General features: G+C 42.7%; 1 protein-coding gene across 1 annotated transcript in view; it reads left to right on the top strand.

Moving 5' to 3' along the window:
* UNC5C (unc-5 netrin receptor C) overlaps positions 1-25,593 on the top strand; it is a 644,470-nt gene that overhangs the window by 357,336 nt on the left and 261,541 nt on the right. Inside the window, exon 3 of the mRNA XM_030190711.1 lies at positions 15,495-15,638. Coding sequence (XP_030046571.1) covers positions 15,495-15,638 — 144 coding nt within the window. The remainder of the gene's footprint in view (positions 1-15,494; positions 15,639-25,593) is intronic.

Here is a 25,593-nt window from a genome sequence, read left to right as displayed (position 1 = left end):
TATTATTTAACAAATATGAATTACTTAAAAACTAGACTGTGTTGGATTTAGATTGTAATTCCTGGATTGTTTTATCCAGTTTTCTTGGTATATTGTAATCCGCATAGATCCGTTTAGATATTTGTGGAATAAAAGTCTTAGGTAGAATGAGGACCGACCACACAAGGTGGAGGAACCCACAATCCTACATCACAAATAGTACAGCAAAGAGGAGTAGGATGGTCTGGCCTCTGTAATAACCAAGGGAGACGTCTAAAAATTCAGTCTTAATTAGGAAACATCAAATGACTCGACACAGCAGCTGTGTTTTGGCACCTCCGCACCTGCGTCAGGAGTCTAGAAAACATACATAAAATGTATACAAAACACACACATATATGAGTGAAAAACATGAATACAAAGCCATCTTAGAATCAAGTTGTGACTATAATATATGACTTAAAATTAAAGTACAATGAAATAAAATATGAATATAAAACCATCTAAAGATTAAGATATGCCTATAATATATGACCTAAAATTGAATACAATGAAAAAAAAATAAAATGTACATAATCTCTAAAAACAAATATGGAACGAAACTCTATAAATGTAAAAAAATACCCATTTACATGTGGGCATACACGTGTATCATATGCCAAAGCTTATAAAGTGTGCTCTAAGCCACTGACCTTAAAATGTTCCAAGGATGTAAAAAAAATAATACAAAACTTCTTTATATATTCCAGTTATTGTGTATCAGAATCCTATAAAGAAATGCAAAAGATTGTCAAAGAAGGACAAACATGGTGTCAAAATAGGGAGTTTCAAAATAAAATGAAGTTTCAATTTAAAACGGAGTACTAATATGGGACAGAAAAACGAATGTCAAACCGAAATGATATTATGTGCTCAAAGTGGACCTAACGTAATATTGGTATAAACGGGGAACAGAGACACTTGCAAAACCGCATTTGAAAATGTAAGCAAGCTAATTAATAATTCTTTTTCAACCAAAAAAAAAGGAGTACTGGACATGAGAACCAAGACAAGCTAAAAACCTAACAGCACTTGAAAAATATAAAAAACAAACATCGGAAAGTTACCATTAACAAAATTTACACCAGAACTACACAAAACGTAACTCTTTATTCCTGATTGTTCAAGCTAATCTACTACGATTGAAGTTTTATCCAATTACCTTTTATTTCCTATTAGGAAAATGAACTTTATTTATATGACTACCTAATTCCACTCTGCCACCTCCATATTTTTGTGATTCATAATTTTTATTAATTTTATACATACTTTACAGAAATTATCATACTGCAAAAGTATAATACAGCCATTGCATACACAAAAGAAAAAATAATAATACATCAAATTATCTAAATAAAATCAAATATTGGCTTCCTTAGACCTCAATAATAGGGGGGCAGGAAATAGTGAAGTTATACAAAATCATAACATTATAAGTGAAAATTTTGGTTCCGTCAGTCCCATTTTAATTCTAACTCTATCGTTGTTTAGTATCTAGAAAAGTCTGAAGCTGTTCAGGCATATAATATGTATATTTAACTTGATTCAACCTGATGACACATTTACATGGATAAGCCAGGAGGAAAGAGCCTCCCAATTCCAATACCTTTGACCTCATAGATAGAAACTTTTTACGTTTTTCTTGTGTGGATTTAGTCACGTCCGGGTAAAGCCAAATCTTTTGGCCTGCAAATTCTCGATTAGTGGATTTAAAGTAAAGACGCATAACCGCGTTTAAATCCTGTTGAAATACAAAGGAAATTATCAATGTCCCCCTTTCTGGTGATTCCTCAATTGTTTGCTCCAAAATGGCTGTGACATTTTGTAAATCAATAGAATTTCCTGTCCCAACTTTTTTCATCGTACTTGGTATATAGTAAATTTTTTCCAGAGGAGGGAATACTTCTTGGGGAAAATTTAAATTTTCTTTTAGATATCTCTGGAACAAATCTTTTGGAGATTCTCCCAATATTTTAGGAAAGTTCAGCATTCGAAGATTCAGTCTCCTATTGAAATTCTCTACCTGCTCCAGTTTTCTTCTAATTTCCGTATTGTCTTTTACCACTGCCATTTTAAAATCTTCTGTTTGCTTTGTCTCTCTCTCTAAGGCCTCAATCTTTGAAGTAAAATCTTGTTTTGCCAAATCTAGGGAACCTTTCACTTCCTGGATATTAAGATTTAAAGTCTTTACCTCATCAGAAGATTGTCTCAAAGTTTGTTCAATTTCCAATAGTTTCAGCCAGATCTTGCTCAGGCTCACCTCCGTCTCCTCTGCAGCTGCAGTTCTCTTTACAGAGCTAGGCTCCCCTCTGGGCTCCCCGGGATAGCCCTTTCCGGGCTCCAAGAGAAACCCCGACTCGCTCAGAGCGGTTGCAGGGCATGGAGGCGTCGTAGAAGGCGGGGAGAGAGAAATTTCTATTTCCTGCGGGGAGGTCGCTTCACCGACCCCACCCGCTAAGGACTCCGCTCCGCTTCTTCGGGACAATGCAGGGAAGAAGCGTTCCAGACCTCCGCTTGCCGGTGTGGACGTCGCGGGCCACCTCCATATTTTAACTATGTATTTCTCTTTTCCAGAATTGGTGATCACCATTACGGAACAATTGTAAGCCACATTGAGCCTACAAATAGGTGGGGAAATGTGGGATACAAATGCTACAAATAAATAAATAAGAAATGACCATTTCAAGAATAGAAAACAAAAGGATGTGTCACTTTAAGACATTGGGTTTTTCGATGAAGAAATGCTTCATGTGTAAAATAAAAATAGAAAACTGCGCGTCACATATGTAGAACACCTTGCTTAGTACACACATATGTTCTCAAAAAAGCAACACAAACATAAGAGGGACATTTAGGCTCAGTAAACATGTAGTGGACAAACCAGATGAACATGATTGGCATTATACAGACAAATATGAGTGTCGCCAGATCAATAGGTTAAACTACTGTATCAAAAAGCAAAAACACAAAATGCATTACGGCAGTAAAAAAAAAATTGGTGGACACAGGGGCCGAGCATAGAAATCAGAAAAGGCCGTTGTTACTCACCAAATGATGCCAATCTAATATGTTCACGACAGGGGCGTAGCCAGACAACAGATTTTGGGTGGGCCTAGGCTAGAAGTGGGTGGGCACCAAGTGTTCTCTCCCCCCCCCCCCCCCCCCCCACCTCAAAAAAAATATCTCAGTTGGCAGGAAAATGTGTCTTTCCACCTTGGCAGTCTGTAGTAGGCATGTGCTGAAAACTGAGCATGTGCAGGTGCTGGTATCATGGAGAGTAGCATTTTCGTTACCATCAGGGAGAAGTCTTCAGCTGGCAGAGCTTGGGATCCCCACCAGCTACCGCTAAATGTGTGCTACTGTTGGGTGGGCCTGAGCCTTAAGTGGGTGGGCCCTGGCCCACCCAGGCCCACCTGTGGCTACGCCACTGCTTCACGATCTTCACCAACAGTGTCAGTGAAAGGTACGAGAAAAGGTGAGGATGCCCCTGTCTGTTATTTAAATACAGCAAATCTGTGCCAAAAAGGACCTGATCAGGCATGCACAGGCACATACTTGTTAATGCAATAGCAGAAAAATGTAAGGACGCACGAAGGACGTGCACATGATGTCCATTCAGACGGTATGATTATAAAAGAGCTCAGTGGAAATGGCTGTGCTAAAAATAAAAATGTAAAAATGTCATGTTGTGGGCATGTATGAAAATGACAATAAAAATGAAAATAAAAATAATAATGGTGTGATTATAGAAGTGCTCAGTGGAAATGGTTGCACTAAGTGGAGGAGTAGCCTAGTGGTTAGTGCAGCAGACTTTGATCCTGGGGAACTGAGTTGGATTCCTACTGCAGCTCCTTGTGACTCTGGGCAAGTCACTTAACCCTCCATTGCCCCTGGTACAAAATAAGTACCTGAATATATGTCAACCACTTTGAATGTAGTTGCAAAAACCTCAGAAAGGCGGTATATCAAGTCCCATTTCCCTTTCCCTAAAAATAAAAACGTCACGTTTGTAAGCAAAAATAAAAATGGATGAATAAAAATGAGACTAACACTTAAAAAAGGGAAATAATAATTAAAAATGGAAAACATAAAAAAAAAATATATATATATATATATATATAATAAAAATAATAATAGACAGAAAGGTACATAAAGGAAACCTACAGGGATATTATAGAGAAGTCCCACCTCCAGTCTGGCAGCCCCTGTGCTGCCTTGGAGGAGGAAGATCTCCTAAAAGGACAGCATCATCCTAGTGTAGTAGAGAAACAGAGAAACATGACGGCATATAAAAGCCATATGACCCATCCAGTCTGCCCATCCTCTGTAACCCCTAATTCTTCCTGTTCCTAAGCAATCCCACATGCTTATCCCATGCCTTTTTAAATTCTGGGACAGTCCTTGACTCCACCACCTCCACCGGGAGCCAATTCTACGCCTCCACCACCCTTTCTGTGAAATAATACTTCCTTAGGTTACTCCTAAGCGATGCTCTATCCTCTCGCACTGAGGATATGTCTCCAAGAACTTCTGCCCAGGTGGGAGGGGTTAGGACAGCTGTTGTATTTGCTGATTCGATCATTATGCATTCGGCCCCTGGGAAGGCCAAGGAAACAAGGTGGGTTTTTAGGGTGGATTTAAATTTTTGTTAAGATAATTCACCATGACGAGACAGAGGAAGAGGTTCCTGCTAAGAAGACAGGTCACACATAGATTGCGCACACAGGGAGAAAGGTTTTTTTTTGTTGTTGATTTGGTTTAAAATGGTAGTAGGTGCTTACCTGATGCTAAAGATCCTGCTGGCTCCTGGTCCTGATCCTGGTTTCAGTGGTCCCGGTTCCTGTTCCATGAGTAAGGAGGCTAGCCAATATCAACCAAGAGCTGGGAAGAGCAGATACTTTCTTTGTATGTGTACACACAATTTTGTCTTCTGTTTTTCCACATTATTCCCTTTGGGACATTGTTTTTAAAAAGCATTTATTTTAAGCTGAGTACTCAAACTGGGAAACTGAACACTTTATTGCGACATACTTACCTGAAGTGGGGTGGGGGTCCACATTACCTCTCACTGAGTTGAGCTAGAAAAAGAGAACAATGAAAAAATAATAATTTTACACAAAGCAATGTATTCTAAGAGTTAAAGAGAAATACAGGCGTTGGAAGAAAAGCTAATGACACTTAATCTGATTGCTGTGTGTTGATAAGGGGGTCTGTACTGATGCAATCTTTTAGATAGATTTGGGGATCTTCTGGAAACATAAAGCATTTCACAACACAGCTGTAAACCTCAGCAAAAGGATTTAATACGACATGTTTTAAAGCTGTTGACACTTTAATTTCTTCTGGCATATTCTAACTGCAGTTTTACCCCCCCCCCCCCCCCTGTTTACTAAGCTGCGCAGCAATGCCAACCAAGCCCATTCAAAGTGAATGGGCTGTACCGGCATTGGCGCACGGCTTAGTAAACATAGGGATTAACATCTTCTTCAAAAAGTTTATACAATAAAAAAACGTATTTGCTTGAGAATTGTGCAGAATCTTTTCCTGCTCAGTAACTGTAGGAGCCATCGCTCACTCCCAAATTTAACACAGGTTTTTCAAACGTCTGTTGTAAATTGGAGTGGACGTGTTCTCTGTCTCAGGTAAACCTACCTAGCTTGATCACTGTGACCGGCAGCGACATTAGCTGTTACACTGGAACAGAGCAGCACTGAACCTAGATGTTGTTACATGAGCATCTGCTCCACACCCTGGTTTACAACATGCGTGCCTAAATTTCATAGCATGCAACTGAAAAGGGGACATGGCTACGGGAGGGGCATGGGTAGGTCAGGAACATTCTGAGAAATTAGGCGCAATGTTATAGAATACTTGGATTTACACACCCAACTGTCATCAGTTTCAGCAGGTGTTAAGTCCTCATGCCCAAAGTTGGGGACGGAGTCCGTGTGAAGCGCTACTCTATATACGTTGCTTAGCGTTAAGCAACCTTTATAGAACTGGTGCTTAGTGTAGATCTTAACAGCATCTAATTTGGGGTGCTAATTACTGAATCTGGCCCTAGGTCTTGTTGCATAAAATGTGACTTGTGCTAAAATACATGTCTTAACAGTAGCCGACATTGATAACTTATACTCTTACAAAGTGCCCCCAAAGAAGTTTTGAAGGTGTTTCATGCTTCATTTATTTTTTCTTGGAATGCTGTTAACCAGTCTTCCAGTATAAATGGCATATGCTGACATATGGTTCGAGTAACAGTATAAAACTGTTTCTAACCAGTATTTAATCATCAGCATTTTTTAAAAGAAGCTTTTGTGAAACTGAAGGTCAAATCAAAGAAACTATTTGGTTCTTCAAAGTTCTCTGGTCCTCTGACCAACACAATCAAGAATATTCACAGTATGAATGACTATCGCCTTTCAGTCCTATTTGCAGGAGGCTGCATTCAGGCTTCCCTTAATGATTCCAACCTGTACTGGTAGGAAACCTCATGATTCTCTGTGGGCATTTGACAGGGGTGTAAATACTACACACAGAAACCCTGCCTGCTTTCAGTTACATTTCTTAGCATAAAAGGAAAAAACACAACGAAATCAAAGACATGCCTTATACTTTTACACTTCCCAATATATAAATATCCTTGAGTACTTTCGTGTAGCTAATGTTGGTTTTGTTTTTAGTTTTTATACAAGCAACGCATTTTATTTCACTATTACAGTTTCTGATTTATTCCCAGCGGTATGATTTTCTTGTAGTGGGGCCATACTGATTTAATCACATCTTTGGTTAAGGCTCAGCTTGTCAGAGCTTCAAGCTGCACAAAGAAACAGCAGTTGAATTTGGATAAAAGTCAACAACTAGATCAGAGATTTTCATGCTTTTTCATCTCATGGCACACTTACATGGAGCTAAAATTGTCAATGCACACCCCCACACATAGTCCAGCATTTTACCTTCTTTCCCTAACTCCCACCACCACACCCACACATGGACCAGCATTTTATCTTCTTACCCTCCTCCCACCCCCACACATGGTCCTGCATCCTTCTGCCCTCCCACTCCCACATATGGTCCAGCATTTTACTTTCTTACTGTATTGTTCCATGGTGCAACTTCACCTTGAGTGTTGTATGCCGACCCAGTCACTGTATCTCTAAAAAGATATAGAGGAATCAGAAATGTTTCAAAAAAGGGGCCACCAAAATGATTAAGGGGATAGAACTTCTTTCATGTGAGGAAAGGCTTAAGAGGTTAGGGCTCTTCAGATTGGAAAAAAGACGGCTGAGGGGGAGTATGATAGAGACCTACAAAATCCTGAGTGGAGTAGAATGTATAAATGTGTTTACTCTTTCAAAAAGTACAAAGAAGAGGGGACCTATGAAGTTACATGGCAATACTTTTAAAATACATAGGAGAACATACTTTTTCACTCAAGAAATAGTTAAGCTCTGGGTGTGATAACAACAGGTAGTGTATCTGGGTTGAAAAAGGTTTGGATAAGTTCCTTGAAGTTTGGAAAAGAAGGTGAAGCCCGTGATATATGAGGTGACCACTGTCCTAGTGATGCCTTAGGTGATCTGGTACTATCCCGCTTCTCCATCCATGTCGCAGCAAGTAGACGCAGACATGGTGAAATTCCAGTAAGCACACAAGGTAGAGAAGGCTAAAGAGCCGGTGACCAGCAGGTTCGCCATGAAGTTCCCAGGTGCCATAGGTGCTGTTGAACTGGAGTGGGATATTTGTTCGCCGACAGAACAAGCTGTGGAAAGAGTGAAAATTGAAAGTGCGAGAGAGCATCAGCAATGCAGATGTCTACTCCCAGCACATGCTTTGCCCAAGCAGTCAGGTTAATCTACAGGCAACGGAGCACAAATTGCTGGATAAATTCAGCAATGTGCGGGCAGTGCACCATTTTCTGGTTGATGGTTTCTACCACTGCTGCATTGTCTGACCATAGGATGATAATTTTTTTGGCCGGTGCAGCTCCTCCTGCATCAGTGAAAAGATTAAGGTCAACACTGAATATCGCCGCAGATCGGATCTAGGTCTGCAGGAAGCTCAGCCAGATTCATTGATCCTGCTTCATGGGCAAGGTGACCCGCATGTGATGGTGCTTACGTGTCATGCTGGCCATGGCTTTCGTGAGTCTGCAAACAAATACTTTGCCCATTGGAATGACATGGAAGGTGAAATTCAGTGAGCCAATGAGGGACTGCATCTGCTAGAGAGTGAGCTTAGAAGATGCCACAGTATTATGAATTTTTCGTCTTAGGTCTTGCAGCTTGTCCTCCAGTAGTTTGGTAGTCTGGATAATGAGTTTATTTCAATTCCCAGGAAGGTATTGCTGCATGCAACGAGGACCCCAAATTCATTGGCTATTGTGTTGAAGACATCCATGAGGTCCTTGCATATGCTGGAGTCCTGTGGGCCCAGAAAGAAGAAGTCATGCAGATAGTGCACAATGGTGTTTGTCGGCACCCGCCTGGACACCACCCAGTATAGAAATAAACTGAAGGCCTTGAACAAGTTGCATGATACTGCACACCCCATGGGCATTCATTGTCAAAATAAAACTGGTTGACATGGCAGAAATCCAACAACGGGAAGCAGTCCGGGTGTATGGGAAACAGACAGAATGTAGATTCTGTATCCACTTTGGCCATAAGAGCTCTGTGTCCAGCTGCTCACATCATGTCCAAAGCTGAGTCAAAAGACATGTACTGGACTGAGGTGGTGTGTTCCGGGATGGAATCATATACTGAGTGCCCAGCAGGGTGTGAGAGGTTATGGATGAGACAGTACTTCCCATGTTCCTTTTTTGGGACTGCAGTGAGAGGTGACACAAACATCCTAGGGAAGGGAGGATCAGGGAAAGATCCTGCAATGCGGACCATTGCTATTTTTGCTGCCAATTTGTCTGCCACCACCTGGGCAAGGTGAGTCCATGGGCAGGATTGTCCGTGCGGGCCAGCACTATGGATCTATGGAACGGTATGAGAAAGCCTTCTGTGAAGACAAGTAGGAGCAGGCTTCATCCTTGTTTTTGGGGTACTGTGCTAACCAGGGGGGTCATGGTGTGAACCCGTATCAGAGTGGGTGCTCTAGCAATCAGGTCATTGTTTTGGAGGTCCTCCCTGTCTTGGTGTGTTCTTCCTAGGGTACAAGGCGAGGAGGTGTGGAGCACAATAGGTGGCACACAGGTGCTTAAACTTGCATTTGGGAATGCTGCATGTACCTCTGTTGTACTTCCAGCACACCTCTCGGGACAGCGTGGTAGGCCTCCCCTGCCTTTTTCCTGGCTGTGGTGCCCTAAGGAAGGAGGAACATCCAGGTGCACCTCCAGTCCACATGAAGACATTCTGCAGCCACAGCCCTCCGTCATCCATGTCCCAGGCCATATTAGGGTTGGATTCCATCTTCTCCCTAAAGTTCTCATTATATGCAAGCCAGACGTGTCCCTCGTGCTCTTGATAGATACTGATGGCTGTCTCAAAGTAGCAGAGCATTGGATCAATCTGGTTATGCGTCTTCTGCACATGATGCTCATCATGCGTACGTAGGATAGCACACAACTAGTGAGGTTTGGTGGGATTGTTTTGTTATGATCTGATGGTAAGTCTTCCTTCTTGGTGCATTTCTTGACGTATTCTCGTTGCTTGACCTTCTTCAGAAGGGATCTTGGAACCTTCTGCCACAAGCGGTGGGACACCGTAAGAGTATGTTAGAAATGTTAAGTAGTAGTAGTATGTCAGCACAGGTGTTGAGGGTTGTGCATGGGGCTCGTGGGTGGGGGAAAGGGAGGAGAAAGGAAGAATCAATGTGGAACTAGACCACCCCTTACAGCTCGATTCCCACTGCAGCTCCTTGTGACTCTGGGCAAGTCACTTAACCCTCCATTGCCCCTGGTACAAAATAAGTACCTGAATATATGTAAACCGCTTTGAATGTAGTTGCAAAAACCTCAGAAAGGCGGTATATCAAGTCCCATTTCCCTTTCCTTTACCTTTTTTTCTTCCTCTTAGCTGTACAAGCTTTTCCCGAGTTGTGCACCGGAAGCCCACTGGGAACTTGAAGCGCAGTGTTGTTAACAGCCAATCCAGTGGGTGCTTGTTCTATGGTGGCATCATGTCCTCCTGGAATGCCTGTGGGAGCATTATGAGTGGGTGTCCCAGGTGCCGATACCGGCTGAGGCCCCAAGCAGGGCAATCTTCATTGTGTGCTCAGGTAGTCTGACTCTGGTTGGGGACCTGATTTTTGCTGAAGCTCTTGATCTGCCATGTCCGGTGTGTGATGCGAGTCCACGGTAGTCGTCTTCGATTGTTGTTCTCCATCATCCCCCATCGGTGCTGGATCCATGTCGTTCGCTCTTGGACATGGGCCAGTAATATCTAGAACTAGGCAGGGATCTGTACCAGTGGCGTACCAAGGGGGGGCGGTGGGGGCGGTCCGCCCCGGGTGTACGCCGCTGGGGGGTACCGCGTGCCAGTCAGCGTCGTTGGTTTCCATGCTCCCTCTGCCGGGGGGGGGGTCGCGCTGCATGGGGGGGGGCGCTGCACCCAGGGGGCGGGGCGCATCGGCGATCCGCCCCGGGTGTCAGCGCCCCTCGGAACGCCACTGATCTGTGCCCTGTGATGTTAGCAGCAGGACCTAGATCTGTGGTGTCTGTAGTGTGACCTGGATCTGCGGCTTCTGGTTCTGGCTCTGGATCTACAGTGCCTTGTGCAGCTCCTGGATCTGTAACGTCCTGTTCTGGATCTGGATCTGTGACATCTTGCCCCTGATCAAGGGTCCATGGTACCTGGGGCTAGACCTGCCTCTGCAGCCTCTAGAGGGGGATCTAGATCCAAGATGCCTAGGGCCAGATCCGGATCTGTACTGACTAGATCTGTGTTGACCAGTACCAGACTAGGATATCCGCTGCCTCATGCGTAACTGGGATCTACATTCCCTGGTGCTGGATCTGGAACTGGGTGGTGTTACGGGGGTCCTTAAATGGCGACGTGAGAAGATCGCACTCCCATCAGCCTTTTGTGTGTGGCCACTGCGTAGTGGCTCATCCATTCCAGTGCGAGTAGAAGATAATGAGTGGGTGGGCAGGGGTCTGGCGGTACTTGAGTTACCTGCTCCTAGTTGGCGCTCTGCACTAGTGCATTGCCGCTCATTTTCCTTCATCTGCTGCTGTCAAGGTTTGCCATCCTGGGTGTCTGGTGGTTGGTGAGGTATGGTGTCCTGCATTATGTGGTCAGTTACATTCTCGGGTACTGCTGGAGCTGCAGGCTGGCAATGTGGAGTCCTGGGTACCACCACTCAAGGAAGTGAGAGATCAGCATAATCAATGTACCTCTCAGGCTGCTGCCACCGCCGTGTTGAGGAGCGCTGTGACACAGGTGTTTCAGCAAAATTCAGAGCTGTAGCAGGGTCATGTGGCAGCGGCAGCACTGTGGTCTTGCCCTGGTGCGGCATGCTTGTGAAATACTAGGCGAGGCCAGGTAGTAATGGCAGCCTCTGGGGTTCAAGGCCGATCAGCAGGAGCCACGAAGGGGGGGAGGAGGAATGGGATTCAAGCTCTCGCTCCCATTGACTGTCACCACCTTCAGTCAGTGCTGTGCTGTTCCAGCTACCTGCTTCTGCTGAACACGTGTGGTGTGTGCTGTTCTGGGGTGGGGGGGGGGGGATGGAGGGCCCAAATGCCAGCTTCCTGACCCTGCTGAACACATGCTGTGTGTAGAGGTCTGCTGTTTCAAGCTCTATGGCCCGTCTGCTTCAAGTTGCCATTGGTTGGATTCTTGATGTTTTCGCCGCTGCTCCTGCTGCTGGTTCCAGATGTTCACCCCGCTGCACTAGGCTGCCTACAGCTGAGTGCAGCTGCCTGAAATGCCCCGGTGGATTCCAAGTTCCCTTACACCTCGATCACTTGATGATTTCAGCAGCTGTTCTGCCGTGCTCCTGCTGCCACCAATCTGTGTGTAGAGGAGGAAAAGAGAAAGCATGAATTGATCCCTTGCTTGCTGCCAAACGATCCACAGAATTGATCCATTGCTTGCCGCCGAAAAGGTCCCATTGCCTGTTCAGCAGCTCTTTATTGCCACTTTTCACACTGCTGGGCTCTGTACCTGCCCCCTCTCAGCCTCCCCGCTGGAGTTTCCTGTGATGTCACTCATTGACAAGGAAGCCGGAAGAGGAGCACAGCACTGGCCAGGGAGCTCCCACGTGGCAGCCACCATGTTATGTGTGGCTGCTCACCAGGCATTTCCAGCCTTTTTATAAGTGTGACAGAAGCCCCTATGCCTTCTGAGGGGTCTGCAGTGAATATTTTGTCTAGGATCTTTGGTTTGGTTTTCTCTAAATATATTCAGTTTTCTGATTTGGTCTCCCTTCTCCTCATTGTGGGCTAAAAGGCCTTGAGCCAGATGCTATAAAGTTGTGCACCCAAATTTGGACTAGCACACTAATTTAGGCACAAAAGTTATAGAACAGTAGTGGCGTACCAAGGGCGGGCGGTGGGGGAGGTCCGCCCCGGGTGCACGCTGCTGGAGGGGTGCAGAGAGCAGCCGTGTGCCTGTCAGCTCCGCTGGTTCCCTGCTCCCTCTGCACCGGAACAGGTTACTTCCTGTTCCGGGACAGAGGGAGCCAGTGGAGCCGACAGCCGCGCGGTTGCTCCTAACACCCCTCCAGCAGCGTGTGTTGATGCAGGTATGTTGATGCGCCGGGTGGGGGGGCTGTGTTGATGCGCCGGGGGAGGTGTCGTGCTGCACCTGGGGGTGGGGGGGTGCGCAGTGGCGATCTGCCCCGGGTGGCAGCCGACCTAGGAATGCCACTGTAGAACAGTGCAAGTTCTGTGCCTAAATTAGGCGCCAATTGGCTTTAAGTACTAATAAAATCCCTTAAGGAGCATTAATTGGTGCTAATTGGCACTAAATTGTAGTTATACGCATCACTGCACATTGGCACTATTCTATAAACCTACATGCTAGGATGGAGTCAGTTCAGAGGGTGGCTACTAAAATATCCTACTAGAAATCTGCACTGGCAGTTTTTCAGTCATTTTTGGTTCATTTGACTTTCTTTCCCAGATTGCAGACCTTTTTTTTCCAGTTCATTTTACCAATTCATTTTAATAAATAATTGTAATCCACACTTGAACTTTTTAATATGAACAAATTGATTTAATATATATTAATTAACTTATAGTTTAACACATGTTAAATCAATTTTATGCAAACACAAATCTCATCATAAAGTGTATGGGGACAGACTTAAAGTTCTCAATATGTATACTTTGAAAGAAAAACGGGAGAGGGGAGATATGATGGAGACATTTTAAATACCTATGTGGCATAAATGTACTGGGGGTGAGTCTCTTTCACTTGAAAGGAAGCTCTGAAACGAGGGGGGCATAGGATGAAGGTGAAAAGGGACAGACTTGGAAGTAACCTGAGGAAATACTTGTTCATGGAAAGGGTGGTGAATTTGTGAAACGACCTCCCGTATAATTGGTGGAGACAAAGATAGTATTTGAATTCAAGAGAGCTTGGGACAAGTACATAGGATCTCTTAGGGATTGAAAGGGAGAGGAAATGACATGGGTGTGCAGACTGGATAGGCGGTGTGGTCTTTATCTACATTTTTCTAAGTTTCTATATAGTGTGCAACTACAAAGGGAGTGTGCATATAGGTAAATCAGTCTTGCAGTTCCACTTGTAAGTTATAGAATACTATAACACATGGAACTGGCAACTTTAGGTGTAAATGCAAATAAGACAAAGAATACTCTAATGCCTCTGTATTGCTCCATGGTGTGACCTCACCTTGAGTATTATGTGTAATTCTGGTTGCTGTATCTCAAAAAAGATATAGCAGAATTAGAAAAGGTTCAAAAAAGGGCCATCAGAATGATTAAGGGGATGGAACTCCTCTCATATGAGGAAAGGCTTAAGAGGTTAAGGCTCTTCAGGTTGGTAGAAAAATAGCTGAGGAAAGCTATCATATCTTTCCTCTACAAAGTCTACAAAATCCTGAGTGGTGTAGAACAGGTAAACATGAATCGATTGTAAATTCTTTCAAAAAGTACTAAGACTAGGGGACACTTAATGAAGTACATGGTAATACTTTTAAAACAGGAGGAAATATTTTTCACTCAACAAATAGTTAAGCTCTGGAACTCGTTGCCAGAGGATGTGGTAACAGCAGTTATCATATCTGGATTTTAAAATGGTTTGGACAGGTTCCTGGAGGAAAAGTCCATAGTCTGCTATTGAGATAAAAATGGGGAACCACCGTTTGCCCTGGGATTGGTAGAATGAAATGTTGCTACTAATTGGGTTTCTGCCAGGTACTGGATTGGCCACTGTTGGAAGCAGGATTCTGGGCTAGATGGGCCATTGTTCTGATCCAGTTTGGCTATTCTTATGTTCTGTAAAGGGTACTCTTTGCAGTGTGCCCTTTACAGAATACTATCTTAGCACAGATCATAATGGCACCTAACTTTGGGTACCATTTAATGAATCTGACCTTTAGTGCCCATATATTTCATGCCTAGTTTTTGGTGCACTTTCATGATATATAACAACTTCCTGTGGTACAACCAAAGCAGTCTATATTTATTAGATGCAGGTATTTTCTCTGTATGTGGTGGGCTCACAATCTAAGTTTTTGTTCCTTGGGCAATGAAGATTTAAGGGGCTGTTTTACTAAGCAGCGATAACCCCACCATGAGCTTACTTCACGGCAATCTGGAACTACCACCAGCCCAACATGGGCACCGGCAGTAGTTCCACCCCTAGTGCACGCCGGAAGATAAGTCCCTATTTTTTAATGCACCAGTTACCTGGTGGTAGTCGGGCAACACTGCGTGCTGCTCAGTTACCGCTGGGTTAGCATGAGAACCCTAACAGCCACCCCAGTGGGTGGAGGTAAGGCCCCCCCCCCCCCCTGCATGGCCACTCGGTAAGTGCAATCTTACTTCATGGCCATTTCTTTTTTCAGCCTTTTTACCCACTGTGGCAAAAAGGGCCTCAACGTGCAGCGAAAACAGCCGCCGCCATTACCACAGGGCCCTTTTATACCACAGCTTAGTAAAAGAGCCCCTTAGTGACTTGCCTAGGGTCACAAGGCAATTACTGTATCCTATAACCCTCTTCTTTGAAAGATTTCCAGACCCCCTGAATTGGGCATTCATCAAGAAAGCCAGTGGATTTTGGAGCGCCTTTGTACTGGAGCACCAGACTCTACAGCATCTTATGAGAAAGAATGCTGTTGCAAAGTAACTGTACAATGTAATACACATGCCTGAGGCTATACATACTTATTTTCAATTAATATGTTGTGGAAAAGAAGTGAAGGAAAATTAAGTTGACTACAAATGCATTGCATGTTACTGTGAAAAGAAATACAAGCATTTGACAGTAGCAAGATCATTCTAAGTAAAAATCTTCCAAGACCAGATGCATATAAGGATGTTGCTTGTGTTTTGCCAGGTCTCATCGTCCGTGAGGTGAGCATTGAGATTTCTCGCCAGCAGGTGGAGGAGCTGTTTGGGCCTGAGGATTACTGGTGCCAGTGTGTTGCTTGGAGTTCTGCCGGCACCACAAAGAGCCGAAAAGCCTATGTTCGGATTGCATGTAAGTATCCATCAGCTTAGGCTAGCATTGCTGTAGAGAACTTTGAATTGTGATCTACTGTCTACAGTACATAAGTACATACATAAGTACATAAGTATTGCCATACTGGGAAAGACCAAAGGTCCATCAAGCCCAGCATCCTGTTTCCAACAGTGGCCAATCCAGGTCACAAATAACTGGCAAGCTCCCAAAAAAGTACAAAACATTCTATACTGCTTATCCCAGAAATAGTGGATTTTCCACCAAGTCCATTTAATAATGGTCTATGGACTTTTTCTTTAGGAATCCGTCCAAACCTTTTTTAAACTCCACTAAGCTAACAGCCTTTACCACATTCTCAGGCAACGAATTCCAGAGTTTAATCACACGTTGAGTGAAGAAACATTTTCTCAGATTCGTTTTAAATTTACCACATTGTGGCTTCATCGCATGCCCCCTAGTCTTAGTATTTTTGGAAAGCGTAAACAGACGCTTCACATCTACCCGTTTCATTCCATGCATTATTTTATAGACCTCTATCATATCTTCCCTCAGCCGCCATTTCTCCAAGCTGAAGAGCCTAGACGCTTTAGCCTTTCCTCGTAGGGATGTCGTCCCATCCCCTTTCTCATTTTCGTTGCTCTTCTCTGCACCTTTTCTAATTCCACTATATCTTTTTTGAGATACGGCAACCAGAATTGAACACAATATTCGAGGTGCGGTACAAAGGCATTATAACATCCTCATTTTTGTTTTCCATTCCTTTTCTAATAATACCTAACATTCTATTTGCTTTCTTAGCCGATCAGAAGGTTTCAACGTATCATCAACGACAACACCTAGATCCCTTTCTTGGTCTGTGAATCCTAACGTGGAACCTTGCATTACATAGCTATAATTCGGGTTCCTCTTTCCCACATGCATCACGTTGCACTTGCTCACATTAAACGTCATCTGCTATTTAGACGCCCAGTCTCGTAAGGTCCTCTTGTAATTTTTCATAATCCTCCTGCGATTTAACGACTTTGAATAACTTTGTGTCATCAGCAAATTTAATTACCTCACTATTTACTCCCATCTCTAGGTCATTTATAAATATGTTAAAAAGCAGCGGTCCCAGCACAGACCCCTGGGGAACCCCACTAACTACCCTTTTCCATTGAGAATACTGACCATTTAACCCTACTCTCTGTTTTCTATCTTTTAACCAGTTTTTAATCCACAATAGAACACTACCTCCTATCCCATGATTCTCCAATTTCCTCTGTAGTCTTTCATGAGGTACTTTGTCAAACACCTTCTGAAAATCCAGATACACAATATCAACCGGCTCACCTTTATCCACGTTTGTTCACCCCTTCAAAGAAATGTAGTAGATTGGTGAGGCAAGATTTCCCTTCACTAAATCCATGTTGACTTTGTCTCATTAATCCATGCTTTTGAATACGCTCTGTAATTTTGTTCTTAATAATAATCTCCACCATTTGCCCGGCACCAACGTCAGACTCACCGGTCTATAATTTCCCGGATCTCCTCTGGAACCTTTTTTAAAAATCGGAGTTACATTGGCCACCCTCCAATCTTCCGGTACCATGCTCGATTTTAAGGATAAATTACATATTACTAACAATAACTCCGCAAGCTCATTTTCAGTTCTATCAGTACTCTGTTATGAATACCATCCGGTCCAGGAGATTTGCTACTCTTCAATTTGTAGAACTGCCCCATTACATCCTCCAGGTTTACAGAGAATTCATTAAGTTTCTCCGACTCATCAGCTTCGAATACCATATTTTATTGAAAGAGCAGGCAGCAAATAGCTAAATAAAGAAATGCATATTAGTTTCCTTTTCCACAGAATAGATTCTTAGGGCCCTGTTTAGAAAGGTGCACTAGCAATTTTAGTGCACGCTAAAAATTAGCACGCACTAACCATGTAGACGCTCATTCTACATGGTTAGCACGTGCTAAAAACACTAGTGCGCCTTTGTAAATAGGGACCTTACTGTCTAAGATAACATTTCTGTCATATAGTACTATAGTACTCTCTCTACTCCCCTCCCCTCGCTCATACCCAATAAAAATATTCCATCCCTGTCAAAATTACCTGCACTGTTGCCCACATTGTTCATTTCCATTGTTTTTTCAAAAGAGGCTTCTCTTTGTAAAGTTCGTATTTCAAACTCCTCTGTCTTTATTGTTTCTTTTGATGTGGATAAAACTGAGCTACATGTTGAAATTCTGAAATTCATTTCCACCTCTTTGAAAGAGCCTTCTTTTTATTTCTTCTCACTGGAAATTCCCCTTTTCATGCTATTTCTTATAGTTTTGTTGCTTTTAATGGGAAAAATCTCTTCGTTTCATGTTGAATGACATGAATTCCATGGAGAAGATTAAGGAATTAACATTTCACTGAACACAGAAGCTGATGGACATTATGTTACCCTTTTACTACAGTGCGATACATTTTTTGTACTTACCGTGCTTTAACAGCAGTGAGTGCAAAAGCTGTGAGTTAATTGTTGGCAGTATGCTCAGCATGTCCTCTGCAGTTACTGCACTAAAATGTTCCTTAAGACTATTCACAATTAGTGAGTATGCAGTTAATATCTCCTTGCTTTGACTGCAACCAAAAGACTAATAATTCCCTTACATATTCTTTGTGTTATAAAGGGTAGATATGATATACTGCCTTTCTGTGGTACACCAAAGCGTTTTACTTATATTATGTGCAGGAAATTGCTTTGTCCCTAGTGGGCTGAGAACCTAAGTTTTGTACCTGGGGAAATGGAGGTGACTTTCCCAGGATCAAAAGGAGCTGCAGTTCCGAGCACCCTCCACCAACCGTTAGACTACTCCTGTACCCAATAGTGTACCCACGCTAAGGGGTCTTTTAGTAAGCTGCGCTAAAAAGTGGCCAGCACTGCAAGTGGGTTTCCCGCACACTGTGGACACTTTTAGCATAGCAGGGGGTTACCCCGGATTCTGTATAGCACATCTAGAGTTACATGCAATTTTGCATGTAAATCTAGGTGTATTTTATAACTATGTGCATAGATTAATAATTTTAACAAGCTGTTAAGCGTTGTTACATCTCTTAACAAGCAGTAATGAGCACTAATTGGCAAAAATTAAATTTACGCATGTACATTGCTAAGTGTATTCTGTAATGTACTGCACCTAAATTCTAATGTGTGCAGGCAAAAAGGGGTGTGGTTAAGGGACATGGAAATAGGCGTTCCAAAATGTATGCACATTGTTATAAAATATTGGCCAATGAGCGTAAATCTGCGTGCAGGGATTTACACCAGCTTTTCATTGGTGTAAATGGACGGGCATAGATTCAGTAACATTAACTACACATATGCGTATTCTAAATACCACGGTTAGGTGTAATTACCTAGCGCGCATTAATTTTAGGTGACATATATAGAATCGGTCCCTTAGCGCGTGGCCATTACCGTCAGGAGCCCTTACTGCCACTTATTTAGGAGGCAGTAAGGACTCCCACACTAATCAGGTAGCACATGAACATGTCCCCACGCTACTGACATCCCTACTGTCATGTCTCCCGCAGCAAAATATATATTTTCTTTTACCGTGAAGCAGCATGCACTAATGACCAAACTACTGTGGGACACCTCAGGACAATCCTTGGTAGTGCCTTTTACCGCATGGTAGGCCCATGTTAGGCCTACCGTGCCTTAGTAAAAAAAAGCCCCCTTACTGCACAAATGACAGTGTATGGTTAAGTACTGTGTGCTAACTGTATTGTGAAGTCCATGTCCATTCTCTGTCTGTAACCCACCCACTTCCTCACAGCATGCATGAATTAATGTGCACTGTCATGCTGTCATAGTAAACAATTACCACACACAAATTTGCAGGTTAGCTGCATAACGTATTTTAGTAAAATGAAATCTAACATTAGCACTCCTTTTTACTTCTATATTAATACACCTGTTTGTCAGTTTAACTGTACTCATGGTTTGATAAAGTAATTCTCACAAAAAAGCTTATTTAAAAAAAAGTGTACTAAAATAAGCTCACCTCCATGTATATCCCATGTAACTGAAGAAAGGTTAATTAGAGCTTAAGAGCTTATTTGTTTTGCATTGCTAATTACCATCAGAGATACATGTCAATAGTAAGGATGGAGAATTGGAATGAACCATTATTTTTATATCACATACTATATATACGGCCCTATTTGCTAAGGAGCAGTAAAGTTTGCAGTTACTGCATGTTAATTGCCAAAATTAGCACATGGTAACTGCTAAAGTCCTGTGTTAACTGTTGGGGGGCATTCCCAGCATCTTCTCGTACAGGATGAAATATTTTTTCACTCAATGAATAGTTAAGGTGTGGAACTCGTTGCCAGAGGATATCTTAACAGCGGTTAGCATATCTGGGTTCAAAAAAAGATTTGAACAAGTTCCTGGAGTAAAAGTCCATAGTCTACTATTGAGATAGACATGGGGGAAGCCACTGCTTGCCCTGGGATAGGTAACATAGAATCTTCCTACTATTTGGGTTTCTGCCAGGTATTTGTGACCTGAGGTGTAGTTACCACCTGTTTTCTGGCCATTCTCTGCCTCATTCTACCTTCTCTGTTAATAGTAGTACACAATAAATGGTAAGATACCCCTTTAACAGTTAATGTGTGCTGCCTTGTTAACTGCAAACACATCTTCGTAAAATAGGTCCCATAAAGAGGTATAGATCGGCATCTATATACCCATCTGTATTTTATTTTGGCTTTGTTTACACCTTCTATAGAGGGGAATGGGATCATGGTTTTCCAAACCGAGTCCATGTACACTGAAACGTAATGGTCCGCTCTTATTTTGTTCAGCATTCAGTTCCCATATGTACGCTTTCTGTTGGAGGTGGGGATATCTAGGGGGTTAATATATATGTTGAGGGTGTTGTTGCTGGAGGGTGGTGCAGGACATTTCCAGGGGTATGTAAGTTCTTAAGAGCATCATATGCTTAATGTGTGTACGTGTGTGTGTTGGTGGGGCGGGAGGGGCGGAGGGGCATTGCTTTTCCAGTTATTTTTATTGTAATGTTATCTCTTGTAGTATTGCATGTGGGAGGGGGGGTTATATTTACACATATATATGAAACAAATAAATGCAGTCCTACATTTTGGTACAAAACTCAGATATAAAGTACAGAACAGAATTAAAAGTTCAGGATTGTTTCAAGAGTTGACATCATTGGAACAGGAAGGCAGTGCCTACAAAATGTAATATAATATATAATATAATATATTATATGTAAGCTGCTTTGGTTGTAACCACAGAAAGGCGGTATATCAAATTTCTTTCCCTTTCCCTTTCCGTACTAAGTGAAGTCAGTGTCTGACAGAATCATCTGAAGTCCCCACTCATGTCTACTTTGCAATAACTGAATGACAATGAAGCACATTTTAACAAGAAATTGAACACATATCACCTATAAATCATAACACAGCATACCCAGATAAGTGGAGAATTGCGCAGTTTGGAACACTAGCTTCCACCTTCATCGCCAATACCACCGATCAATCATGACTTCATTTATTTTGCTTTTCATAAATCTTAAAGCTTCAAACCTGTTTTCATCTTGAATAGGCATTACAAAGTTCAGAAGATGTGTCTGTTCTCGTAAAGGAACATTCTGCTCACAGCCTTTGCCTCTCTGTGGCAACCATGTTCCAGGGTTTGAGCACAAGCTGTACTGTACCTTGACAACCTAATTATTGTGTCTATCATATTCAAAAAAAAAAGAAGCTCTTTCTTCCATTCTCTTTCTGACCACCCTTACAGTTGCCTTCCAGGGTTATAGAATTACTCCCGAAGTCCATTAAAATAGAAAAATTCCTTTCCACTGTGAAATAAATTGAAAAGTAATTTTATCATATGGAGGATGTTCTAGTTGAAGAGGCATATTCTCCCCCGGATTCCATAAAGGTCACCCAAATTTGGGCATGGATACCAGATCCATGTATTATTAACCAATTAGCTAATGAGCCATTGACAATCAATTATTGATGTTAATTGGCACTAATTGGACTTACGCATGGATCTGCCTATACCCTATTTTATAACTCTGGGAACCTAAATTGTATCCCGTGCAACTGAAAAGAAGACTTAGCCAGGGGAGGGGCATGTGCAGGCCAGACACTTTCCAAAAATGTAGACTCAGTGTTATACAATACCTAAGTTATGCACCTAATGTTTCAAGGATGGCATAAATCCCAGTGCGCAGATTTAGGCTCAGAGGGCCATATTCTATAACAACACACTTAAATTTGGGAATGCCCATGAAACCCCCTTTTCCCCGCCCATTACCACGCCCATTTTGAACTGTGCACATTAGAATTTAGGCTCAGTACATTACAGAATATGCTTAGCGAGTTATACACGTAAATTATAATTATTGACAATTAGTGATCATTATTGCCTGTTAAGTGCTGTTATCAACACTGATTAGCTTGTTAAGCCAATTAAGTTACGTGTGTTGTTATGGAATACATGTAGATTTTGATGCGGAACGCTAGGCGCGATATATAGAATCCGGCAGATAACTGCAAATTAGCGCCAATTAACTCCTATTATCACTACTTATTGTTGGTTAGTGCCAATTAATTCCTACACATGTAACCTTCCAGTCTTCTATAACCTAGATGTGCAATTGTGTGCACTGAGCAAGGAAATGTGCATGGAAGATCACAGAATTAGGGGGTTGGGAGTACAAACACATCTTTGCACTCCCTTTGGAGCAGATGTGAATTTGCCTGTTACTGGGGACCATTATACAAGCCTTTTTTATGAAGAAACATAGGCACTTACGTTGCTTTTACAAAATAAAAATAAGGAAGGTCACTACGGTGTCACACAGCAGACTAAAAGTATAATAGTCACATTAGATCTGCTCCGGAAAAATAGTTCAAATAGCATTTTCTGAATAACACAAATATATATAATGCAGAAACTCTCAAAATTGGGTGGTTGTTATAGAATCCACTGCTTTCCAAAAATATGCACAACAAAATGAGTCTTCCAAACACATGGGGAAGAACATCTTATCTTAAAAACAGCTGTAGCCAATATCCAAATAAATTAACAGGAGCACAAACTCGATATGGTCATGTGTTTCCCAGAGGGCTGTATCAGGAGGCCCTCTTTCCTTAAAAAAGGACTGTGCCAAATTGTTTGTTGGGTTTATACTATTTTGTTCTTCTGATAAAAAAAATATTAACAATAAAACCTTTTTGTGGTAAACTATGGGGCTCATTTTCAAAGCATGTAGGTCCTCTTTTACTAAACTGCGCTAGCGATTCATGACGTGGCAAAGGCACCGCAGCCCATTTGAGCTACGTCGCATTTGCTGAGCAAGAATCGCTAGCGCAATTTAGTAAAAGAGGTCCTTAGGCTTACAAGGTTCCATAGGTTACCATGAGGGGCATAATCGAACGGGGCACCCAAGTTTTCCTGAAGATGTCATCGCAGGATGTCCTGGTGAAGGGGCGGGGAAACCCATAGAAGCGAAATAAGATGGGCATCCATCTTTCGTTTCGATAATACGTTCAGGGACGCCCAAATCTCAACATTTAGGTCGACATTAGAGATGGTCGTCCCCCGTTTTCGGCAATAATGGAAACCGAGGACGCTCATCTCAGAAACGACCAAATACAAGCCCTTTGGTCGTGGGAGGAGCCAGCATTCGTAGTGCACTGGTCCCCCTGACATGCCAGGACATCAACCGGGCACCCTAGGGGGAACTGCAGTGGACTTCAGAAATTGCTCCCAGGTGCAAAGCTCCCTTACCTTGGGTACTGAGCCCCCGAAAACCCACTCCACACATCTGTACAACACTACCATAGCCTTTACAGGTGAAGGGGGGCACCTACATGTGGATACAGTGGGTTTCTGGTGGGTTTTGAAGGTCTCACATTTACCACCACAAGTGTAACAGGTGGGGGGGGGGGCTTGGGTCCGCCTGCCTGAAGTGCACTGCACCCACTAAAACTGCTCCAAGGACCTGCATACTGCTGTCAGGGAGTTGGGTATGACATTTGAGGCTGGCAAAAAATATTTTTAAAGTTTTTTTTTTGAGGGTGGGAGGGGGTTAGTGACCACTGGGGGAATAAGGGGAGGTCGTCGCCGATTCCCTCCGGTGGTCATTTGGTCAATTCGTGCAACTTTTTGAGGCTTGGTCGCAAGAAAAAATGGACCAAGTAAAGTCGGCCAAGTGCTCGTCAGGGACGCCCTTCTTTTTTCCATTATCAGCCGAGGACGCCCATGTGTTAAGCACGCCCCAGTCCCGCCTTTGCTATGCTTCTGGCATGCCCCCAGGAACTTTGGTCGTCCCCGCGACGGAAAGCAGTTGGGGACGCCCAAAATCGGCTTTCGATTATGCCGATTTGGGTGACCCTGGGAGAAGGACGCCCATCTCCCGATTTGTGTTGAAAGATGGGCACCCTTCTCTTTCGAAAATAAACCTGCATGTAACTTTGTAAGTCTAAGTGCTTTGAAAATACACCTCCACACCTCCTTTAAAATATTTGGATTGTGTGGCTGACAATACTTCAGATGTTAGTCTTTTAGGAAGGGTATTACACGTAGAAAATGTTTGACATCATTTTTAGACCTTGACTTGTTTTCATTTCCACAATAAATATCTTCTTTTCTGAGCTCATTTTAAAATTTCTAGGGAGGTACTTCCCCTCTGATTTTTTTATTATGTTTGCATAGCACTTTGTGTGCTTTCAGTTTAATTGTTTTGTTGAGCTGTCTGCATTTCTTTTTCAGTTTTTCCATTTCCTCTTCGGGTAATACACTAATCTGTGCCATTGCGTCAAGTTTCAAGATCACTGGAATGTCATTAACAAATATAGAAACATCAGATAAGGGCCAAACGGCCTATCCAGTCTGCCCATCCTCAATAACCCCTCAATCCTCCTTTTCCTAAGAAATCCCTCGTGAAATGCAAATCCTTTAGATCACACAATGTATTAACCCGCCACCAGAGGAGCTTCTGTCATCTGTGTTTTTTATCCAGTCCTCTTTTTCACAAGCACCCCGAAAGAACTTTAGAATGCTTTTGGTTTGGACTTTAAGCTATCCCATTGTAGGATATTTATTTTGCTTTGACTGAGACCAATCGACAAATACATCCTTTTATAGAATACTAGCATAACCAGGTTTATATACACCTAAAAGTTAGACAGAAACACTTAGCACCAGCCACAGAGCTGGTGTCATTGTTAGCGCCTAAATGCCATTGATAGGTGCATTATTTGGAACATTCTACACATTACATGCCTACGTTTGAGCCATGTCCATGCACTGTCTGAGTTATGGAGCCCTTTTTCTAAAGCTTAGTGTGCACTAAAGGAATTAGAACACGCTACATGCTAAGAAGCCCATTCACCTATGGGCTTCTTAGCATTTAGCACATGCTAAACTTTAGTAAAAAGGCCCCTATGTAATAATTAAGTGGATATCTGCAGCATAGCTCTTAGGTAGATTTTCTTTTGCCATTTACGTATGTACACGCATAAATGCCATTATTCTGAAATACATATGTGTTGCCATACAGGGTAAACCGAAGGTCCATGAACCCCAGTATCCTGTTTCCAATAGTGGCTAATCCAGGTCACAGATATCTGGCAATGTCTCGGGAAAGGTCACTTCAGCTGTTTTATTAAAGTCAAGCACTGGCTTAGTCTAGGCACATAAGTACATAAGTATTGCCATATTGGGAAAGACCAAAGGTCCATCAAGCCCAGCATCCTGTTTCCAAGAGTGGCCAATCCAGGTTACAAGTAGCTGGCAAGATCTCAAAACAGTACAATACATTTTATGCTGCTTATCCCAGAAATAAGCAGTGGATTTCCCCCCAAGTCCATTTTAATAATTGCTTATGGACTTTTCTTTTAAGAAGCTATCTAACCCTTTTTTAAAGCCACTAAGCTAACTGCTTT

The sequence above is a fragment of the Microcaecilia unicolor genome, chromosome 2, assembly GCF_901765095.1.
Source record: "Microcaecilia unicolor chromosome 2, aMicUni1.1, whole genome shotgun sequence".
In the NCBI taxonomy this organism is placed as follows: Eukaryota; Metazoa; Chordata; class Amphibia; order Gymnophiona; family Siphonopidae; genus Microcaecilia; species Microcaecilia unicolor.
The sequence above is the reverse complement of the archived record's forward strand: the minus strand, read 5'-3'. Positions and strand labels throughout refer to the sequence as shown.